Source organism: Chiloscyllium punctatum, chromosome 10 (assembly GCF_047496795.1).
Source record: "Chiloscyllium punctatum isolate Juve2018m chromosome 10, sChiPun1.3, whole genome shotgun sequence".
Lineage (NCBI taxonomy): Eukaryota > Metazoa > Chordata > Chondrichthyes > Orectolobiformes > Hemiscylliidae > Chiloscyllium > Chiloscyllium punctatum.
The window spans coordinates 85,079,951-85,099,978 of record NC_092748.1 but is presented as its reverse complement, the minus strand read 5'-3'; the positions used below and the strand labels follow the sequence as shown (position 1 = coordinate 85,099,978).

Sequence of the window (20,028 nt, the reverse complement as noted above, 5' to 3'; positions counted from 1 at the left end):
TGCCACAGGAAGTAGTTGATGGCAAAATATTGAGTGCATTCAAGAGGCAGCTAGATATTGCACTTGGGGCAAATGGGACCAATGATTATGGAGAAAGCAGGATTAGGCTACTGAGTTGGATGATCAGCCATGATCGTGATGAATAGTGGAGCAGGCTTGAAGGACCGAATGGCTTCCTCTTGCTCCTATCTTCTATGTTTCTATATTTCTAGGCTGCTCAGACATTTAATGTCATCATTACTGATCATCCTCTTCAATATATTTTGTCTGCATCACCCCATACCCCTTGACGTTGTTAGCATTTAGAAATCTACCAAATATGACTTTGATAGTACTTGAATAAACACAATTCTTTGTTGTAGAGAATTACAAAGGCACATGACTCTTTTTGAAATAAAGTCTCTTCTCTTGTTCATAAGTGGCTTCATCCTTATTTTGAAGGCACATGACTCTCTTTGAAATAAAGTCTCTTCTCTTGTTCATAAGTGGCTTCCTCCTTATTTTGAAATTGTGTTCCCTGGATCTGGATTCCTCAAACAAGGGAAACATCTTACTTGCATCTACCCTATCAGTTTTTAGGTTCCAAATAGATCACCTCCCATTCTTCTAAACTGGAGAAAAAACAATCCCAGTTTTTCCAGTGGGACATATTTGCTAACCAGTTGTTGCACTCCCTCAATGACAAAAATATCTGTCCTCAGCTAAGGAAACAAAGACTTGCACACTGTACTCCAGCTTCCAAGATTCTACGTGATTAAAGCAAAACTTTACTATTCCTGAACTCCAAGTCTTCTGGAATGAAGGCTAACATACAATCTACCTCCTATTGGCATGCTGCATCAGCATTTTGCATTCAATGACTTACTGTCAAGACACTCGGGTCACTTTGTTAATCAAATTACATGAAGCATGGCATTCAGTATTGCTGGCTATGCAGGATTAGCACTGAGGTGGAAGTTTACGTAATAACAAACAAGAAGCAATGACCGGGGTGCCACTGTTCCCCCACTGTGCCTGCTGTCTCACTGGCACGCTGACTGACTTCTGATTTAGAAATGGTCTGCATTGCTGTCAATTACAAACACCAGGCAAGTGTTCTGTTCTCTTAGATCAAAAGTCAGTTTGCCTTGCAAAGTTCAGCCTTTGGGGTCTGGCAAATCAAAGCACTTACTGCCACTGGCTTCACTTCCTGTGCTTTTTGACATTTGCCTTTGATTCTGGTAAACATTGCCATCATGAAGCAAGTTCAGCACCACACCCCTGGAATAAACTTTAATTGCACTTACAAACTAATCATATGCAAAGGATGGTAAGGAAAACATATTTTGGAACAAACATACCCTTAGGGTTTAGTTCCATGTGTTCAGATCACTCTGATGTCGCTCCAACAGGAAGTGCTGATCAGCTACTTCTTTGAGTAAACATAGTTGACTGTTTACTCCAAAAAAGCCTCAAAGACAGGAAGATGAAGTTGAGAAAGGTCATTGAACACAGCATACATTGTGTAATGTAATTTTCTTCAACAGCAAACAATACTAGAGGGAGGTCAATGGAATGTACACGCCCTCTTTTTGGATAATAAAGCTCAGTTATTTGAACTGTTACCTTTCATAACTGCAAGGAACTAGAGATGGAGTCATCGATGAAATCCCTCTCCTCATTTCACGATCGGTATTTGAAGTCATTTAAACTCTTTTTAGAACGCTCCACTGAACATCAGTGCATGAAAAAATTCTTTGACAATGATCTACCAGATATCATAAACAGGTAAGGTGTCACGTTCAAACCTGAGGGATTAGAACAGACTATGAACTGGATAGTCTTTTTATTATTCAGTAGGTACTTATCCTTAAATTTATGTTCGTTACTTTGTAATGCTTTTTCTAAATTCACACATCATCTTGCAATAGTTGGTGATATGCTTGTTCAAAATATTAAAATGATGTCTCACAAATTCAGGCATAGAGATTGAAAGTATCAGGACTACTCCCCTTTAATAGAGCAGGCAGTAAGACAGAGAGATTTCTTGCCTAAAGTATATTATCCAGCAAAATTGGAAACTAAAACACTTGGCTGCATGATGCTAAAAGTCAGATTGGTTTGCCTTGAAGCAAGTTGACAAAATCAGGCCTTAGGATTTCCAGTCAGCAGGAGGATGAATAAAAAGAGAAATTTACTGACCTGAATGTGGAACCTGAGGCATTATGAATGAGGGGTGCGAGAAGGAAGGATTTCAATCTTCATTTTAATCATACACTTTCTAGCCACATTCATATTTGGATATTTGCTCACCCATAAGACAAAGGAGCTTATCCATATTTATAGGAGATTGGACAATTTGGCTACTGGCAATTATTTTGTGAATAGAAAATTTGTGAAGCTATAACATAGGAGAAGAAAGGTAATCTACATTCTGTAATAGCCATATTCTGACCTTGACATTGTTTAAAAAAGTTTGTATGGCAAAACCAGGGAACAATAGATCTTTGAGTCTCACTTTGGTTGTGAGTAACTTGCTGGAGTGATTATAAAAGATAGGATTTATGGTCACTTAGAGGCAAAAATTGAGCAGGAATCATCAGCATGGTTTTGTGTGAGGAAAATCATGTCTCACAAACTTGCTTGAATTTTTTTGAGGAAGTAATCAAAAAGATTGATGATGGTACAGTTGTATATTTGGATCTTAGTAAAGCCTTTGACAAGGTTCCGCATGGTAGGCTAATCAGTAATGTTAGGCCACATGGGATTCGGGTGAGCTTGCCAATTGGATACATAATTGACTTAACAGCAGGAGACAGCGAGTAATGATGGAGGCATGTAACCGACTTTGTTCAACAGAGATTGGTTGTGTTCCTCTTTTGTTTGTCATTTATATAAATGGCTTGGATGGGACCATGGAAGGCATGGTTAGGAGGTTTGTGGATGACAACAAAATTGGTGGCATAGTAGATAGTGAAGGTTTTTGTTTAAGATTACAAAGAGATCTTGATCAAATAGGACAATGGGCTCAAAAATGGCAGATTGGAATTTGATCTGGAAAAATGTGAGGTATTGCCTTTTCGTACAAAAAAAAACAAAGGTGGGGCTTATACAATTAATGGTAGGGCCTTGGGTGCTGTTGTAGAACAGAGGGACCGAGGAATGCAAGCACTTAATTCTTTGAAGTTTGCATTACATGTAAACAGGGGTAGTTAAAAAGTAATTTGGAATGCTTACCTTTATTGCTCAGTCCTTTGAGTATAAGAGTTGGGAAGTCATATTGAGGTTGTACAGGATGTTGGTGAGGACTCTTCTGGAATACTGTGTCCAGTGCTGATTGCCCAGTTATAGGAAGGATATTATTAAGCTCGAGAGAGTTCAGAAGAGATTTACCAGGATGTTGTTGAGTATGGAGGTTTTGAGTGATAACGAAAAGCTATAAAGACTAGAACTTCTTTCAATGGAGTGCAGGAGGTAGAGAGATGACCTGATAGAAGTTTATAAAATAATGAGAGGTGTAGATAGAGTTAATGGTAGTTACCTCTTCCCTATGCTGAGGGATTTCAAGACTAGAGGGCAGATTTTTAAGGTAAGAGAAGAGACATTTTAAAAAGTCATAAAATGCAAATTTTCTATGCAGAGGGTGGTTCACGTGTGGAATGTACTTCCCGAGGAAGTGATGGATGGAGGTACAATTACAAAGTTTAAAAGACATTTGGATGGATACATGAATGGGAAAGGTTTAGACAGATATCGACCAGGAGCAGGCAGGTGGGACAAGTTTAGTTTGGGATTAAAGAGTCATAGAGATGTATAGCATGGAAACAGATCCTTCGGTCCAACCCAGCCATGCCGATCAGATATCCCAACCCAATCTAGTCCCACCTGCCAGCACCCGGCCCATATCCCTTCAAACCCTTCCTATTCATATACCCATCCAAATTCCTTCCAAACCCTTCCTATTCATATACCCATCTTAAATGTTACAATTGTACCAGCCTCCACCACATCCTCTGGCAGCTCATTCCATACACGTACCACCCTCTGCATGAAAAAGTTGCCCCTTAGGTGTCTTTTATATCTTTCTCCTCTCACCCTAAACCTATGCCCTCTAGTTCTGGACTCCAAGATCCCAGGGAAAAGACTTTATCTATTTATCCTATCCATGCCCCTCATAATTTTGTAAACCTCTATAAGGTCATCCCTCAGCCTCTAACGATCCAGGGAAAACAGCCCCAGCCTGTTCTGCCTCTCCCTGTAGCTCAAATCCTCCAACCCTGGCAACATCCTTGTAAATCTTTTCTGAACCTTGTCAAGTTTCACAACATCTTTCCAATAGGAAGGAGTCCAGAATTGCACGCAATATTCCAACAGTGACCTAACCAACGTTCTGTACAGCCGCAACATGACCTCCTAACTCCTGTACTCAATACTCTGACCAATAAAGGAAAGCATACCAAACGCCTTCTTCACTATCCCATCTACCTGCGACTCCACCTTCAAAGAGCTTTGAACCTGCACTCCAAGGTCTCTTTGTTCAGCAACACTCACTAGGAGCTTACCATTAAGTGTATAAGTCCAGCTAAGATTTGCTTTCCCAAAATGCCGCACCTCTTTTTTATCTGAATTAAACTCCATCTGCCACTTCTCAGCCCACTGGCCCATCTGGTCAAGATCCTGTTGTAATCTGAGGTAACCCTCTTCGCTGTCCACTATGCCTCCAATTTTGGTGTCATCTGCAAACTTGCTAACTGTACCTCTTATGCTTGTATCCAAATCACTTAAGTAAATGACAAAAAGTAGAGGGCCCAGCACCGATCCTTGTGGCACTCCACTGGTCACAGGCCTCCAGTCTGAAAAACAACCCTCCACCACCATCCTCTGTCTTCTACCTTTGAGCCAGTTGTGTATCCAAATGGCTAGTTCTCCCTGTATTCCATGAGATCTAACCTTGCTAATCAGTCTCCCATGGGGAACCTTGTCGAACGCCTTACTGAAGTCCATATAGATCACATCTACTGCTCTGCCCTCATCAATCTTCTTTGTTACTTCATCAAAAAACTCAATCAAGTTTGTGAGACATGATTTCCCACGCACAAAGCCATGTTGACTATCCCAAATATGTCCTTGCCTTTCCAAATACATGTACATCCTGTCCCTCAGGATTCCCTCCAACAACGTGCCCACCACTGAGGTCAGGCTCACAGGTCTATAGTTCCCTAGCTTGTTTTTACTGCCCTTCTTAAACTTATATTTGGCTTGAACTCATTGGACTAAATGGCATGTTTAGATTTCATACATTGTGGAAACAGGCCCTTCGGCCCAACAAGTCCACACTGACCCTCCGAAGAGCAACCTACCCTATGACTGTACGTGCACAGTGAAACTGCCATTACATTAACTGAACAAACAAAAAGCCCTCAAATTGCATTCAATAACTATGCTTTGTATTAATTTAATAAAGATTGAGTAGAAATCTCTTGCAGTAAATGAATGCTATTTTAATTCATGAATCCGTTTGAAGGGCAGTTCTCACTTCTCCCAACTTCATGTTATATTGGTGCTTCTTGAATCCAGTCATCACAGGAATACAATTAAATCACTTTATGTTATATACTTAAAATTCCATTTTGATACATGACATGTGGCTATATTTAATTAGGGATCTTAATTGATGTAAGTCCAACACTTGCTTTCTATCCCACGATAAATACCAGACTTTGCACCTGCCTAGTATGGAGGCTTGTATCAGCATTTCATAAGGATCTACCTTGTCACACCATCTCTAACAAGTAGCAAATCCTGCATTCAACAGGATTTTATTGCCTGCATTTCACAAGACTCTTTTCATGTTATCTTAGTTTTGTTACTTTGGATGTACTCCATCTATACAGGCTGTTATTACTCTCGCTTATAATTTATTTTTACATATCAGACTATGGAAGTTTCTGCTTCAGCTAAAAATCTTCCCCATACATTCCAACAGCCCTTTTATTCTGCTTCAACCACAAGCAGTCCTAACATTTTTCAAAACATTTCAAGGTGCAGGAGTAAGCTCAGTTGGACCATGAAGCTATGCTTTTCTGGAATGAGACAGAGATTAATTATCTTCTTTCTGTGTGTCATTCCCAATTGAGTTGCACATTGAGGGCAAGAGGATAACCAAAGAAAAGGTAGGGCTGATCACAGATGTACAAGATAATTTAAGATGAGGATATGGATAGGGTTCTTATCGAGTAATTTACCTATGTCTTCACAAAGTGGAAGGTTAATCAAGAAATTATACACCAGGGAGACGAATAGTAGATCTGAACAGGAGAATCCTCACACCTCCACAGATAGTCCCAGATGGGACCCAAACTTTACTCTTCTGGGTTACATAACCACCTCTCTTAAAGGGCAGCACATCCAATTGCATATATAACACCCTTCATCCATTAGTTTAAAACTCCCATGATTAAACATACACCAACTATAACTATTATGCAAGCACTGTAGTTAATACAAATGCATCATCTGTAATATATCCAAAAAAAACATTGAAAAAGAAAACAACCTACCCGAAGTTTCCACTGACATGATCAGTCTCTCAGGGGGATGGCAATTCCTAAAAATTCATCACCTCATCTCAGGAACCTTTTCTAGTGGCATCTATAGGGATTCTTGGAAACTCTGGCTGTTCTGCAGGTACATCCCTCTCTAGTTGGCTGTTGTTGCCCTGTGTTGCTGCTGCTGGGTAAGGCCATTTCGTCTTCCTGTTGGCGGGAATCTTTCCTTCTTGGGTCGAACAGCTGTTTGCAGACTGAGTCCTACATCGACCACTCCCTCATCAGTTGTGCGAGAGCATCGTTCTTCTTGACATTGCCCACAGCCCGAGTCCCTTCGAGACCACTGTCTGCAATGACTCCAGTAGCTCCCTGGTGCATGCTTACTTCTTCAACCATTGGCCCAACAGCCACCTGAGGCCAGCTCTGCAATATTATCTTCCTTCCTGGCATCAACCATGGCCCAAGTCCCCTCTCAAACACTTCCCTCAATGTTACCTCCTTATCCCATTTCCGAATTCCAGGCGGTGTCAGATTCAGATCCCCTCTCATTGCCAGTTTGTATGTTGATTCTTCCTTTGGAACCAGGTAGATAAATGATAAATCTGAACAGGAACACTTTATTTACAGTGCACACATGTCCACAGCCAGTTCTAGACTGGACCCAAGCTCTGCTCCTCCAGGTCACCCGACCAGCACTCTTAAAATGACAGCACATCCAACTATACACAGAACACTTCCCAGTAAGACCATAAGTTTATAGTTCAAGTTGATATTTCATTGACACCTTATAGTAATCTTTTTTGGAGATGTTTTATGAGAATCCACAAGCATGCAAACACTAAAATACATAAATCTGTAATTAATACTGGTCTTTGGAAACTTGTACAAATCTAAAACTTTAACAGATGGATAGTATTTTTACTTCTCACAGTTTTTCTAAAATGTCTCAAATGCTTCCTGCCTCTGCTTCTTCAGCAACTGTGATGTGCATTTCCTACATTCAACAATTCTTTCTAGAGTTGAGTAGGCAAAAATCACAGGTATGTCTGGAACTAAAATTACTCAGTCTCAACACCAAAATTACTCAGTCTTAACACTAGCTTGTAAATTTTGAAGTTCAGCTTTGTGAAGGCCGCAGCACTCTATTTGCTATTAAGTTCTTGTCTCTAAACAGGGCTGAGAGCCTGAAAAATTAATGTGTCTAGTACCCTGTTTCTATTGCAAAGAACCAAAAGTATTTTAAATAAGAAGATCAGAGATTAGAACAATCTCATTGAATCCTTTGGACTTGTGTCACATAACTGTTTTTCCTAATATTTTTCTCTGCTTATTTGCCCGCATGTAATTGTAGCATTTAAGAAAGAGTTATATTGTAAGTTAGTAGAAGTATAAATTGATCATTGATGTTTTATTTGCCTGTCATGGGAACTTATCTATGTGCAACAAATGGTGGTTTCTTTTTATGTATAGAAACCTGGTCAGTTTTTCCTCTTTACCTGAGTTAATCAGACATTAAAATTGGGTAATTTGTTTTTTTTATTTTTTGTGAAGACCCCAAGAATAATTAGGGTTCAATATCAATGTGCTTTCCAAGGGAGTGGTGATAAGAGATTGGGGAATCGTTAAGGATTATTATGTAATATACAAAAAAAATTGGGTATGGAATGATCATGAATTAAAGGGAACACCAGGTTCTTTACTGCAAAAGCAATCACAGGAAGTGTTACAATGTGGAAGGAGGCCATTTGGCCTATTGTATCTGCACTGGCTTTTGAAATAAGTGTCATTGCTTAGTGATGATATCCTGCTTTTGCCCCATACACTTGTACATTATTTCTACCCAAAGAATAATGGCAAAGAAACTCCCAAAGACTTCTGTCAGGAAGCAGCTGTGTCCCACTGGTTGGACCTAAGGATCTGTTTCTGTGCTGTATGATTCTGTGACTCTATGACAGAATAAAAATCAGGTTAATTCCATTGTCATGTAAGTTAGATTTAGAATTTCCTGCAAAAGCTAGCATGGCAGAAATAACTGAGGTTCCAGCACAACGTTTTGGCTTAATGGAACTGGAGGAAGGATCAGGTGCTTTGGAGAGTGAAACATTGAAACCAGTTAGTATTGAGTGGCAATTAAACAATTTGAGCATGAAGAAAAGATGAAAAAGCTGGAGATGGAATAACATTTAAATATTAGAGATTGTGGAATAAATTGTTGGGACATACACAAGGGATTACTATGGAAGCTAAAATATCACAACGTTTGAAAAATAAAATATACATTAATTTTCTTGTCACAATGTCAATTTTACAGTCAACAAATATAAGATTAAACTTACAAATTTAGTGATGCTGCCTGGCAATTAAGTGCAAGTGTGTTAAGTCAGTAAAATTTCAGTTACACCTAAATAAAACAAAAATATAACTTTTCCAAAGGGTTTACTACAATACTAAGAGTGGAAGACTGTTTCATCCATGAAATAATTTCTAATTTATTGCATTATTGAATAACGCAGCATCTCCAAATGCACAGAATTAGTGACAGGAACTTGGCATTTCTATTTTAATTGATGAGCGGTCTCCATTGCAATTAATTTCAGTTGAGTAATGATGAACGCTGACAGTCTGTTACTGTTGCTAAATTCAGACTATTTTCTTGTTCACAATTAGTGGCATTGTTTGCACAATTTGACACTTTTAGCTTTGCAGGTGCATAAATCAACAGCTTATCATTTGAATGTTAAAATTAAGACCTACGTTGGTGTTAGAAATATCATATAAGTTAGTTAATGTATATTCAAAATGAAGATTTTCTTTATTTACAGTATTGGGAAAAGAGGAGTCTCCTGTCTAAATGTGCTGGGGATAGGAAGTGGTTCAGGTAGGCCTTATTCCGTCGCCATTATTCCGTATTCAATTATACATTTACTGTGATATATAAAGAAACAGATCAAGTATTAAATGTTGATAGACTCTCTATATTTTATTCTGTAGGAAGCACAAGAATAATGCACGGGAATCCTTAAAAGGACGAAAGCTCTGATACTCGGCAGTTAATTGCCTGAGTGACATACAATTGCACTGAGGCTCCAGCAAATAGCTGTGGTTATGCTATTACCATTGTCACCATGGAAATCTGCTCAAGATTTCTATTGCATCATATTGTTACAAGGGAATAAGCAAAAAACTTCACATGGAGCAATGGAATATAATGTTACCGGCAAAATCAACAACAGCTTAATTGCAGCTAATTTTGCATTTTGCAATAACTAATAACTACCCTGTTCTTTCCAGTCTGGCAGTTAGACAAACTGTGGTTCTGTCATTTTCACATTCCAATCACTTAATCTGAGCTATCAATATCTTTCTCCCTCAGCACACCAACAGCCCTTCCCAGTGCATTAATGCTGCCCCTTCACACTTCACTTGAGCTCTGGTGAAGTGTCATCTAGACTCAAAATGACAGTTTGCTCTCTCTCTCCCTCTCTCTCTCTCCTTGGGTGCTGCCTGACCCACTGTGATCTCTAGAATTATTGCTTTCAGATTCCAGCATCTGCAGTAATTTGGTCCTAACTAATTTGTTAACCTGTGAATCAACCAATGTCAAAATTTACCCATAGATCTTTATAAACTTCTTAATAAATATTAGATAGAAAAAGCAAATCAAATTTGAATTTGAAGTGGAACTTGCTAAAATTACATGGCAAAAGAAATCTTCTTATGAATTATGGAATCTTCAGTATGAAAGTAGGGCATTGGACCATTGGTTTCACATTGTCCCTCTGAAGACCATCCCACCAGGTCCCACCTCCCACTCTATGCCTGTAACCCTGAATTTCCCATGGCTAATCCACCTATCCTGCACATCTCTGGACACAATGGGCAATTCATCATGGCCAACCCACCTAATCTGTACATCTTTGGTCAGTGGGAGAAAACTACAGCACCCAAAGGAAACCCATGCCAACACAGGGAAAGTGTAAAGCCATAGCATCATCACACCTCTCCCTTAAAAAAATGAATTACCAATGCACAAAAGGTGGTTGCAATTTTAAAAATCTTTAGTCTTATGTTATTAGTACACTGCATTACATATGCATTACGTTGACTCTAAGCCCTTCTGGCATGTATGAGTAAACCTTACCCTTGCAAGTAAATTGTTTAAGGCAATCTGACACTTTTATCTCAGCCAGGTTGTACATTATGTTGCAGCCTTTTAGCTTTCACTGTGATTTCCTTTACCACTTCAACAAAATTCATTCGCTTATCCTGTGAATCCCACATCCGTCTTCCCAGTCTTTTTTCTAAACCACCAATACTGCAACTTCATGTGGCCTATTTTGTTACAGTGAAAACACCTGAGCTTCTATACTTCTCTTTTCCCCTCATGGGTTTCCTTTTTACCCTGTGGGAAACTACCTTCATTAGTTTCAATATGATCTCCTTTTTCCTTACCACCTGAGCATTTCTCTTTTCCACAATTTCCATCCCTCATGGATTGAAATTGATGTCGGAAGCCAAGCTTTGATTTATGAACCAACTCATAATCACCGTCCATTTCAGCTGTTCGTTTTGTGGTTTTAATGCTCCACTTTCCTACATGAGTTCTTCCTCCTTCATGAAGTGAATTTTTGAACCCCTCCAAAATAATTGTTTCTCTAAGACTGTTAAATGAATGACTAATTTTCAATGCCCTTATAATTATAATTACAATTACCAAAATTATTTTGTTTGATCCTTTCAAGCTCCACACAGGTTTGACCAGGGTCCCTCCTCAGATTCCTGAAATGTTGTCTGTAGGCTTCAGGCACTAGCTCGTAAGCACTCTAGATGGCACTTTCCACCTCAATATATTCCCCAGAAATCTCCTCTGATAGTGATTCAAAGACCTCACTAGATCTATCTACTAACTTTGCTTCGATCAACAATATCCACATAGTCACTGGCTATTTAATTTGTTTAGCCACTTGCTCAAATGAAATGAAAAAGGCTTCTACATTTTTCTCGTTGATTTTAGGCAGAGCTTGGGCATACTTAAATGGATCCCCACCAGGCCTTTGACTACGATGGGTTTGCTCGTCATCACTACCCTCATTAAGCCAACCTTCTAACTTCACCTCCTCTCTATGAAGCCTTTGAGTTCAACAATCCTAAACCCAATTTGGAATTAGGGATTTTAATCTGGACAACAGGCATCGTAATTTGTCCTGGACCTCTTAAGATATTTTGGGAAGGTAGCCAAGACCCTGGCCTTTACTTATTTTAAAGGCAAGTGTAAAGCATCTGTTCCAGATAAAATGTGACTAGTTAAATGATGTTAAGCAAAACAAAATTTACTTGAACATTGCTGTTAAAATATAACCAAAGAAAGATGAATTTAGAATAACAACTCTTTTGGAAAATTTAACAGATTAATAGATACAGTAACTATCATTAATTAAATGTTCCTATACAGTAACATCCTTTAAACACATCCCTTGGCAAAAAAAGAAAATTCAAGCACAGATTCTCACATGCAGTTCTCCAATCCAGGAAAAAAGAGATCAAGAGAAATTTCAGAGAGAGTAACAGCTAGGAGACATTCACTGAAGCTTTCAACTGTGTTGAGACCCCAATAGTTTCTGATGCTCCTGAAAACCAAAACCCCAAAGCCCTAATCTATGAAAGCTGTTTATTCTGAAAGCTAATCATTTAGGCTGTTCATAAAAACCCCACCATCTGCAGTCCTCACTTTTCCTGTTCATAAAAACCCTAAGGTCTCCCAAGGAGGTTAGTGAAGTGGTCTTAACTAGCCAGTTCTGTGCCTTTTCCTGAGGAAGAGCTTATGCTTGAAATGTCAACTCTGCTGCTCCTCGGAAGCTGCCTGACCGGCTGTACTTTTCCAGCACCACACTTCTTGACACTGATCTCCAGCATCTGCAGTCCTTTCTCCTAACTCTGCGTCTCTGCCTTACAATCTCGCTTAAGAAAAAAAAGACAAAAATAACCTCTCAGAAGGCAAACCCTTTACAGAAACATACAAATAGAGAAAACAGGAGCAGGTGTCGTCTATTCAACCCATTAATCCAGTTCTGCCATTAGCTGATCATCCAACCCAGTACACTGTTTCCAGCTTTCTCCACATACCTTTTGCAGCCTTGGCTCCTGAGATCTATTCATATCTCCATACCTAGAATTAACCTTCTCTGGAGAGCCTCCAAAGCAAGTATATCTTAGATAAGGGGAACAAAAGTGTTCACAATACTCCAGCTGTTGTCTAACTGGCACCTTTTAAAAACATTAGATTAGATTAGATTACATTACAGTGTGGAAACAGGCCCTTCGGCCCAACAAGTCCACACCAACCTGCCGAAGCTCAACCCACTCATGCCCCTTACCTAACACTATGGGCAATTTAGCATGGCCAATTCACCTGACCTGCACATCTTTGGACTGTGGGAGAAAACCAGAGCACCCGGAGGAAACCCACACAGACACGGGGAGAACATGCAAACTCCACACACTCAGTCGCCTGAGGCGGGAATTGAACCCGGGTCTCTGGCTCTGTGAGGCAGCAGTGCTAACCACTGTGCCACCGTGCCACCCACGCTAGCTACTGTGCCACTGTGCTGCCCATGCCACTGTGCCGCCCACAAATATAAGACCTTGTAGTCTTATATTTAATGCTCTGTGAAATAAAGACCTATGTTTCACTTTCTTCCCTAATACCTGCTGTATTGTATGCCAATTTTCTCTCACATTTGTCCAGATGCCTGATTCTGTGCAGGGGGGTGGTGGTGTCTGAGTTCACAGCCCTTGATGTTTGCCCTCAGATGTTGATGACTGACATCCAAGAAGGAGGTTGTGGGAAGCAAGAGGAGGGCTGCATTGCCAGGAAATGACTGACTTTCACATTGCGATCTGTCACTGTTTAATTTCTATCTGGCAGCTGGAAAATTGGGAACTATATCAAAGTCGGGTGAGATTAGGTAGTAATGAGATATTAAAGCATGTTAATACATGCAAATAGATTTTGCACCACTCACTAGCAAGAACCTTGTTTCATCATTCAATATTTGGTTATAAAATAAGACCTTTTGCTCTTGACATCAACAAGCTCTTCACATTGTATCCCACCGTATTGACCATAACGTTCAGTGCTCAGGGCTATTCCACCCTTGCAATCTGCCTTAGATCATAGATTGTAAGACATAGGAGCAGAAATTAGGACATTCAACCAAACGGGTCTACTTCACCATTCAATCATGGCTGATAAGTTTCTCAGTCAAGATTGTGGTGCTGGAAAAGCACAGCAGGGAAGGCAGTATCTGAGGAGGAGGAGAATCGATGTTTCGGTCATAAGCCCTTCATCAGGAATCATTTCTGATGAAGGGCTTATGCCTGAAACATCAATTCTCCTGCTCCTGGGATGCTGCCTGACCTGCTGTGCTTTTCCAGCACCACACTCTTGAGGCTGATCACCAGTACCTGCAGTCTTCACTTTTTCCTCTCTGATAAGATTCTAAACCCATTCTCCTACTTTCTCACTGTAACCCTTAATCCCCTGGATACTTAAGAACTAATCTATATCAGTATTAAATATACTCAATGACCTGGACTCCACAGTGTTCTGTGGCAATGAATTTCATGTATTCACCATTTTCTGGCTAACAACGTTTCACCTTATCTCCGTTCTAAAACATGTCCCTTTACTCAAAAGCTATTCCCTTGAGTCCTAGTCTCTCCTACCAATATAAACATCTTCCAAACATCCACCCTGTTCAGGCCATTTAGTGTTCTGTATGTTTTAATTGGATCCCCCCTCATCCTCCTAAACTCCATCGAGTATAGACCACAAACGTTCCTCATATGTTAAGCTTTGCATTCCTTAGACTATTCTTGTCAACTTCCTCTGAACATGCTCCAAGGCCAGTGCACCCTTCCTGAGATATGGAGCCCAAAACTGCACATAATACTTCAAATGTGGTCTGACCAGAGCCTTATAGAGCCTCAGAAGTACATCCTTGCTTTTATATTCAAGTCCTCTCAAAACGAATTGCATCGTTACACTTGCCTACCTAGCTACCGACTCAATTGTGAGTTTACCTTGGCAGCATCCTGGACTAGATCTACCACTTCTTTGCCCACTCTCCTAACCTGTCCAAATCCTTCTGCAGCCTCCCCACTTCCTCAATGCTACAGTCTGTCTACTATCTTTGTCTTGTCTGCAAACCTAGCCATAATGCCCTCCTTCATCTATATCGTTAATGTATAAAGTGAAAAGTTGTGGTCCCAATTGGGCTTTGCGGAACACCACTTGTGATACTGAGAAGGATTCTTTTATCCTCCCTTTCTGCTTTCTACCAATCAACCAAGCTTCTATTCATGTTAGTACCTTGCCTGTAACACCATGGGCCTTGTCTTACTCCTGTGTGGCACCTTGTCAAAGATCTTCTTGAAGTCCGGTAGATAAAATCCATTGGCTTTCCTTGGTCTAACCTACTCGTTACTCCGTCAAAGAATTCTAGCAGATTTGTCAAGCATTATCTCCCCTTGATAAAGCCAAGCAGACTTTGCCCTATTTTTCCATACACTTCTAAGTATTCAGAAATCTCATCCTTCACAATGGATTCCAGGATCTTACCCACGACTGAGGTTAGGCTAATAGGTCTGTAATTTTCCATCTTTTGCCTTACTCCCTTTTTAAACAAGGGTGTCGCATTAGCGATTTTCCAGTCCTCTGGGACCCTCCCTGATTCCAGTGATTCCTGAAAGATCACAACTAATGCCTCAACGATTGCTTCAGCTATCTCCTGGTCCAGGTGATTTATCCATCTTCAGGCCATTCAGTTTTTCTAGCACCTTCTCCATGGAACTTCCACCATGAAGTCTGACATGAAGTAATTGTTCAGTTTCTCAGCCATTTCCTTGTTCTCCATTGCTATCTCTCCCGCATCATTTTCCAGAGGCCCAATAGCCACTTCTGCTTCTCTTTTGTCCTTTATATATCTAAAAACTCTTTCAGGTTTCCTTTGTATTAACAATATAATATATTCCTTTATATTTTCCTCATTATATTTAATAAGTGAATTTCTTCACTCAGAGGGTGGTAAATATTTGGAAGAGAAATATTTGGAAGTTTAATCATTGACCATGCTCAAGCCTGAGACAAATAGATTCCTGAAAATTAAAAACTTTGTGGGAAACAATTACAGCGCAGTAAAATCATGTTGAAGTAGAAAATCAGTCATGATCTCACTGAATGGCAGGATGGTCTCAAAGGGCCTCAAATAAAGAGCAAACAGCACAGCAACAGACTCCTCGCCTATCAAAACTGTGCTGACACATGATGCCTTAACAAACGAAAAATCTTTTGCCCCTCTATAGTCAGTATCCCTCTATTGCCTAGGTAGAGATGGCTACAGCAGACACTGGAGATTAGAGTTATGATTAGAGTGGTGCTGGTAAAGCACAACAGGTCAAGCAGCATCTAAGGAGCAGGAAAATCGATGTTTTGGGCAAAAGCACTTCATCAGGAATGGTGATGAAGGGCTTTTGCCTGAAGCATCAATTTTCCTGCTCCTCGGATGCTGCCTGACCTGCTCTGCTTTGCCAGCACCACTCTAATCTCTTCCGTCTATTGTCTGTCTATTCATTTGTCAGCCAAGATGGCTCTTAAAAATAGTATTGTCTCTGCTTCTACAAACTCCTCTGGCAGTGTGTTCCAGGCACTTGGCATTGTCTGTATGTAAATCTTGTCTCTCCTTTAAACGTTATATTAAATCTATGTCACCTAATAATTGACACTATTTACCTGTAAGAAACTCTCCAACTATCCATTCTATCCATGCCTCTCCTAATTTTGTAAATTTCACTCAGGTCACCTGTCAGTCTCTGATATTCAAGCGAGAAAATATCACATTTGACTAATCCCTCCTCATATCTTATATCCTCCAAACCAGGCAATATCTTGGCAAGTATTTTCTGTACCTTCCCCAAAGCCTCCACATCCTTCTGGTAATATGGCAACCAGAACAGCACACAATATTCCAAATGTCGCTTAACTAAAATTCTACAACTTGTCAATCTTTATTCTTGACTAATGAAGGAATGCAAGGTATTTGCCTTCTTGACCACCATATCCATTTGCCTTGCCACTTTCAAAGCTCTGTCCGTCTTCAGATTCCTAATCCATACATATACCTCAGTTTTCATTTTGAGTCTGTATGCTAATGCTTCTCAGTGCTCTGACATTTACTGTATACTTTCCTCCTGCAATAGATCTTCAAAACGCAACTGTCTGGTTAAATTCCATCTGCTATTTCTCCAGCTTATCGAGATCCTACTGTATCGTCTGGCAATCCTCCTCACTAACCACAGCTTCCCACCCCCCACCCCCGCCCCACTGTTTGTGTCAACTGTAAACTTACTAATAAGTCCATCTACATTCTCTTCCAAATCATTTATGTATATTATTATAAATGACAGGAGTCCCAGCACTGATCCAGGCAGAACACCACTGATCACAGATCTCCAATTAGAAAAACACTCCCACAATTACTGTCTGTCTTTTGTGAGCAAGCCAATTCTGTACCCAACTTAACAGCTCACTGTGGATTCCATGTGACTTCTGCATCAGCCTGCCATAAGGGACATTGTTAAAGGCCTTACTAAAGGCCGCGTGGACAACATCTGCAATCCTGCCTCACCAATCATCTTTGCAACTTCGTTTAAAAACTCAATCAAATTTACCTACTCAAAGCCATGGTCTCTGTCTCTAATAATTTTTTATTTTTCCATATGTGAGTAAATGCTTTCACTAAGAATCTTTATCAATAATTTTCCTACCAATGACTTAAGGCTTAAAGGCCTGTAATCTTGCGCATCATCCCTGTTAAACAATGCCACAACATTGGCAATTCACCAGTTCTCTGAGACTTCTCCTGTGACAAATGAGGACATAAAAATTTTGAATAAGACCACAGTAATTAACTCACCTGACTCCCTCAGAATTCTGGGATAGATCCCAACTGGTCCTGGGGATTGACTTACGAAGATGTGGGTGCACTGCACCTTTAAGAAAGTTAAAAGCTGGTAGAGCTACTTGACAGCACCAAGCATTCTTAATAAAGTAACAATGTAACACTTGGTCAAAATCTAAGTTAGCTGGTTGCCTAGAAATGATGAACCAGATTTGAATTACGCCAATCAGTTTAAATTATACTCCAAAAAGTGCCAAACTTCAATCAAGTTTGAATTTAGTATATTGACAATCTTAAAAGCCAATGACACAATCTGATGCTTTGGGGGTATAAGACTGAGGAAAATCGAACAGTTGAGAGGAGACCTGCCAAGCTACCAACATGTAAAAAGGCAGCCTAGAAAAATAGCTCTCTTAGAAATGCCTTTATTGATCAGTAACCTATGAAACAGAGTCCCCAAGGAGAAGAAAAGAAGACTGAAATACAGAAGAGAACCTAAAGCTGCCTGGTTTTGAGATTAGAAGTTTTGTTTTGTAAATCGTAATTGGGAGTTTTATTGGGCAAGTATCATAGAAGGGAAGGTAAAAGATAGGTCAGAGTAAGGAATCATAAAAAGTTGTTAGTTAATTATTCTTTTGTTATACTTTAAGAAATAACGTTGTTAATCCTTACTTTAACTAGTTCTTGGCCAATTGATTTTTCACAGATTACTGCATGGGATAAATCCTTTGTCTATGGCTGGTTTTAAATTAAGCAGGAGAGTTTACTCTGTGTCATAACAACTGGCATATCTTGACGCTTTTGGAATCACCCACCTTTTTAATATCAACATGACTAGAATATCAACATATTGCTCTCTGGACTCACCAACCATCATGTCATTCTCCTTTGTGAATGCAATTACAAAATATTTCATTTCTCCAGCTTCACAAATAAATTCCCTCCTTACCCCCTTGAGTTAACCTACCCTTCACTTAGCTAAACTCTTGTTCCTTGTGTATGTGTAGAATGCATTTTTTTTTCCTTAATCCTGTATGCCAAGGACATCTCATGGTCCATTTTAACCCTCCTAACTCCTTGCTTGAGTTCTTTCCCGCTATTTTATCATCTTTGAAGGTTCTGTCTAGCTTCAGATTTCTGGACTTTACCTATGCCTCCTTTTACTTTTTGACCAAACTCACAATGCTTGTAATCGTCTGACATTCCTGCATCTTGCAATTATTATCCTTCATTTTTGTAGGAACATGTTGATCTTGAACTCTACTCAATTGGCAGTTATGGTATGATATATTTGAAATGAACAAGTGAAATTCTAGCAGTTTTACTGCAGCTTAAATATTTCAATTGGAAGGTTGACTTAATGAACATTTGGAAGTAAATATTAAGCAATTTTCTATTTCTTCATTCAGGTGAAATGGACTTGGCAATTCTTGAGAAAATTCATTCCAAGTATCCAGGTGTTTCAATTCACAATGAAGTGGTGGAACCTAATGCTGGACTCATCTCCAAGTACAAAGGTGACCTTTTAACATTAAATGCTGATATTCAATATGTGCTTTTAGACAAATACAGCAGTTTTACTTGAAGTGTGAACTCATCTTTGATCTGTTTCTGACCATGCCCACGAGTAGAAGAGGCATAACATTTTTTCAATTGATCATGGAAAACGTAGTTACAGTATATAATGCAAAGATGGCTGGTAACCAATTTTGGCAAAGATAAGTTAATCATTCATGAATTCTTATCTTCAATGAACATGCTCATTATAATTCATAAGATATTGTTTTTCAAATTCAATGTTTCAGCCCAATAGCCTGAGATTTTGTATAATCAGTTACAAACAAATGGGGACAGCTCTGAACTATGGTCAGAAGTAAAAAACTGCAGCATCTTCCTGGAAAATGTGCATTGTAAAGTCATTCATGAGCAGTTTTCAACATTTGCTAGGGGACATATGGGCTGATCAAAGGTACTCTCTACATTCCATTTCCTTTTATTATGATCCGGAATTAACCATCTGGAAAGGTTTTTGAAGTGAATTGCATAGAACCTGGACAGAAGAAATCAAAGAGAGATATGGGAACACGGGTTCACATTGCCCATCCACATCATTGTTTGTGGGATCAATACCCAATGGCCAGGACTTCTAGGATGGCAGTGTTTCCCTTTTAACAATTGATCAGTTTAGCCTTCCAAGGGTCACTAATTACATGAATCTGGGGTTTCAGCCCCTCTCTCTAGAAGAAGTCACACCTCAGAGAGTTTCCACTCAGGTTTACCAGCAGCTTTCTAGTCCATTCGGTGAGACTGTAAGAAGTCCCAGTGGTCCAGGTACAGGAATGCGTCAAGCCCTCCGGGTGTGAGGTCTGTTGGGGTGGCAATGTTGTTGGAGAGGAAGTACCTGTTGGACACATGTGATGTTGTGCAGCATTAAATGTTGAAAGGAAGCTTTTGGTGAGGTTGCAAAGTCCATCCTGCCCAAAGCCTGAGCAGAGTCATTCTCAAGGCTTCACCATTCCTGCATGCCTGAAAATACATTCTTT

The 20,028-nt window shown here is 39.7% G+C and overlaps 1 protein-coding gene across 1 annotated transcript in view; it reads left to right on the top strand.

Annotated features, from left to right (window-relative positions):
• Positions 1-1,603: 1,603 nt before the first annotated feature.
• The window catches only part of LOC140482359 (histamine N-methyltransferase-like), a 36,421-nt gene continuing 17,996 nt past the window's right edge, over positions 1,604-20,028 (top strand). Inside the window, exons 1-3 of the mRNA XM_072579711.1 lie at positions 1,604-1,767; positions 9,350-9,405; positions 18,895-19,002. Of these exons, the coding sequence (XP_072435812.1) occupies positions 1,631-1,767; positions 9,350-9,405; positions 18,895-19,002 (301 nt within the window). The 5' untranslated portion in view covers positions 1,604-1,630. The remainder of the gene's footprint in view (positions 1,768-9,349; positions 9,406-18,894; positions 19,003-20,028) is intronic.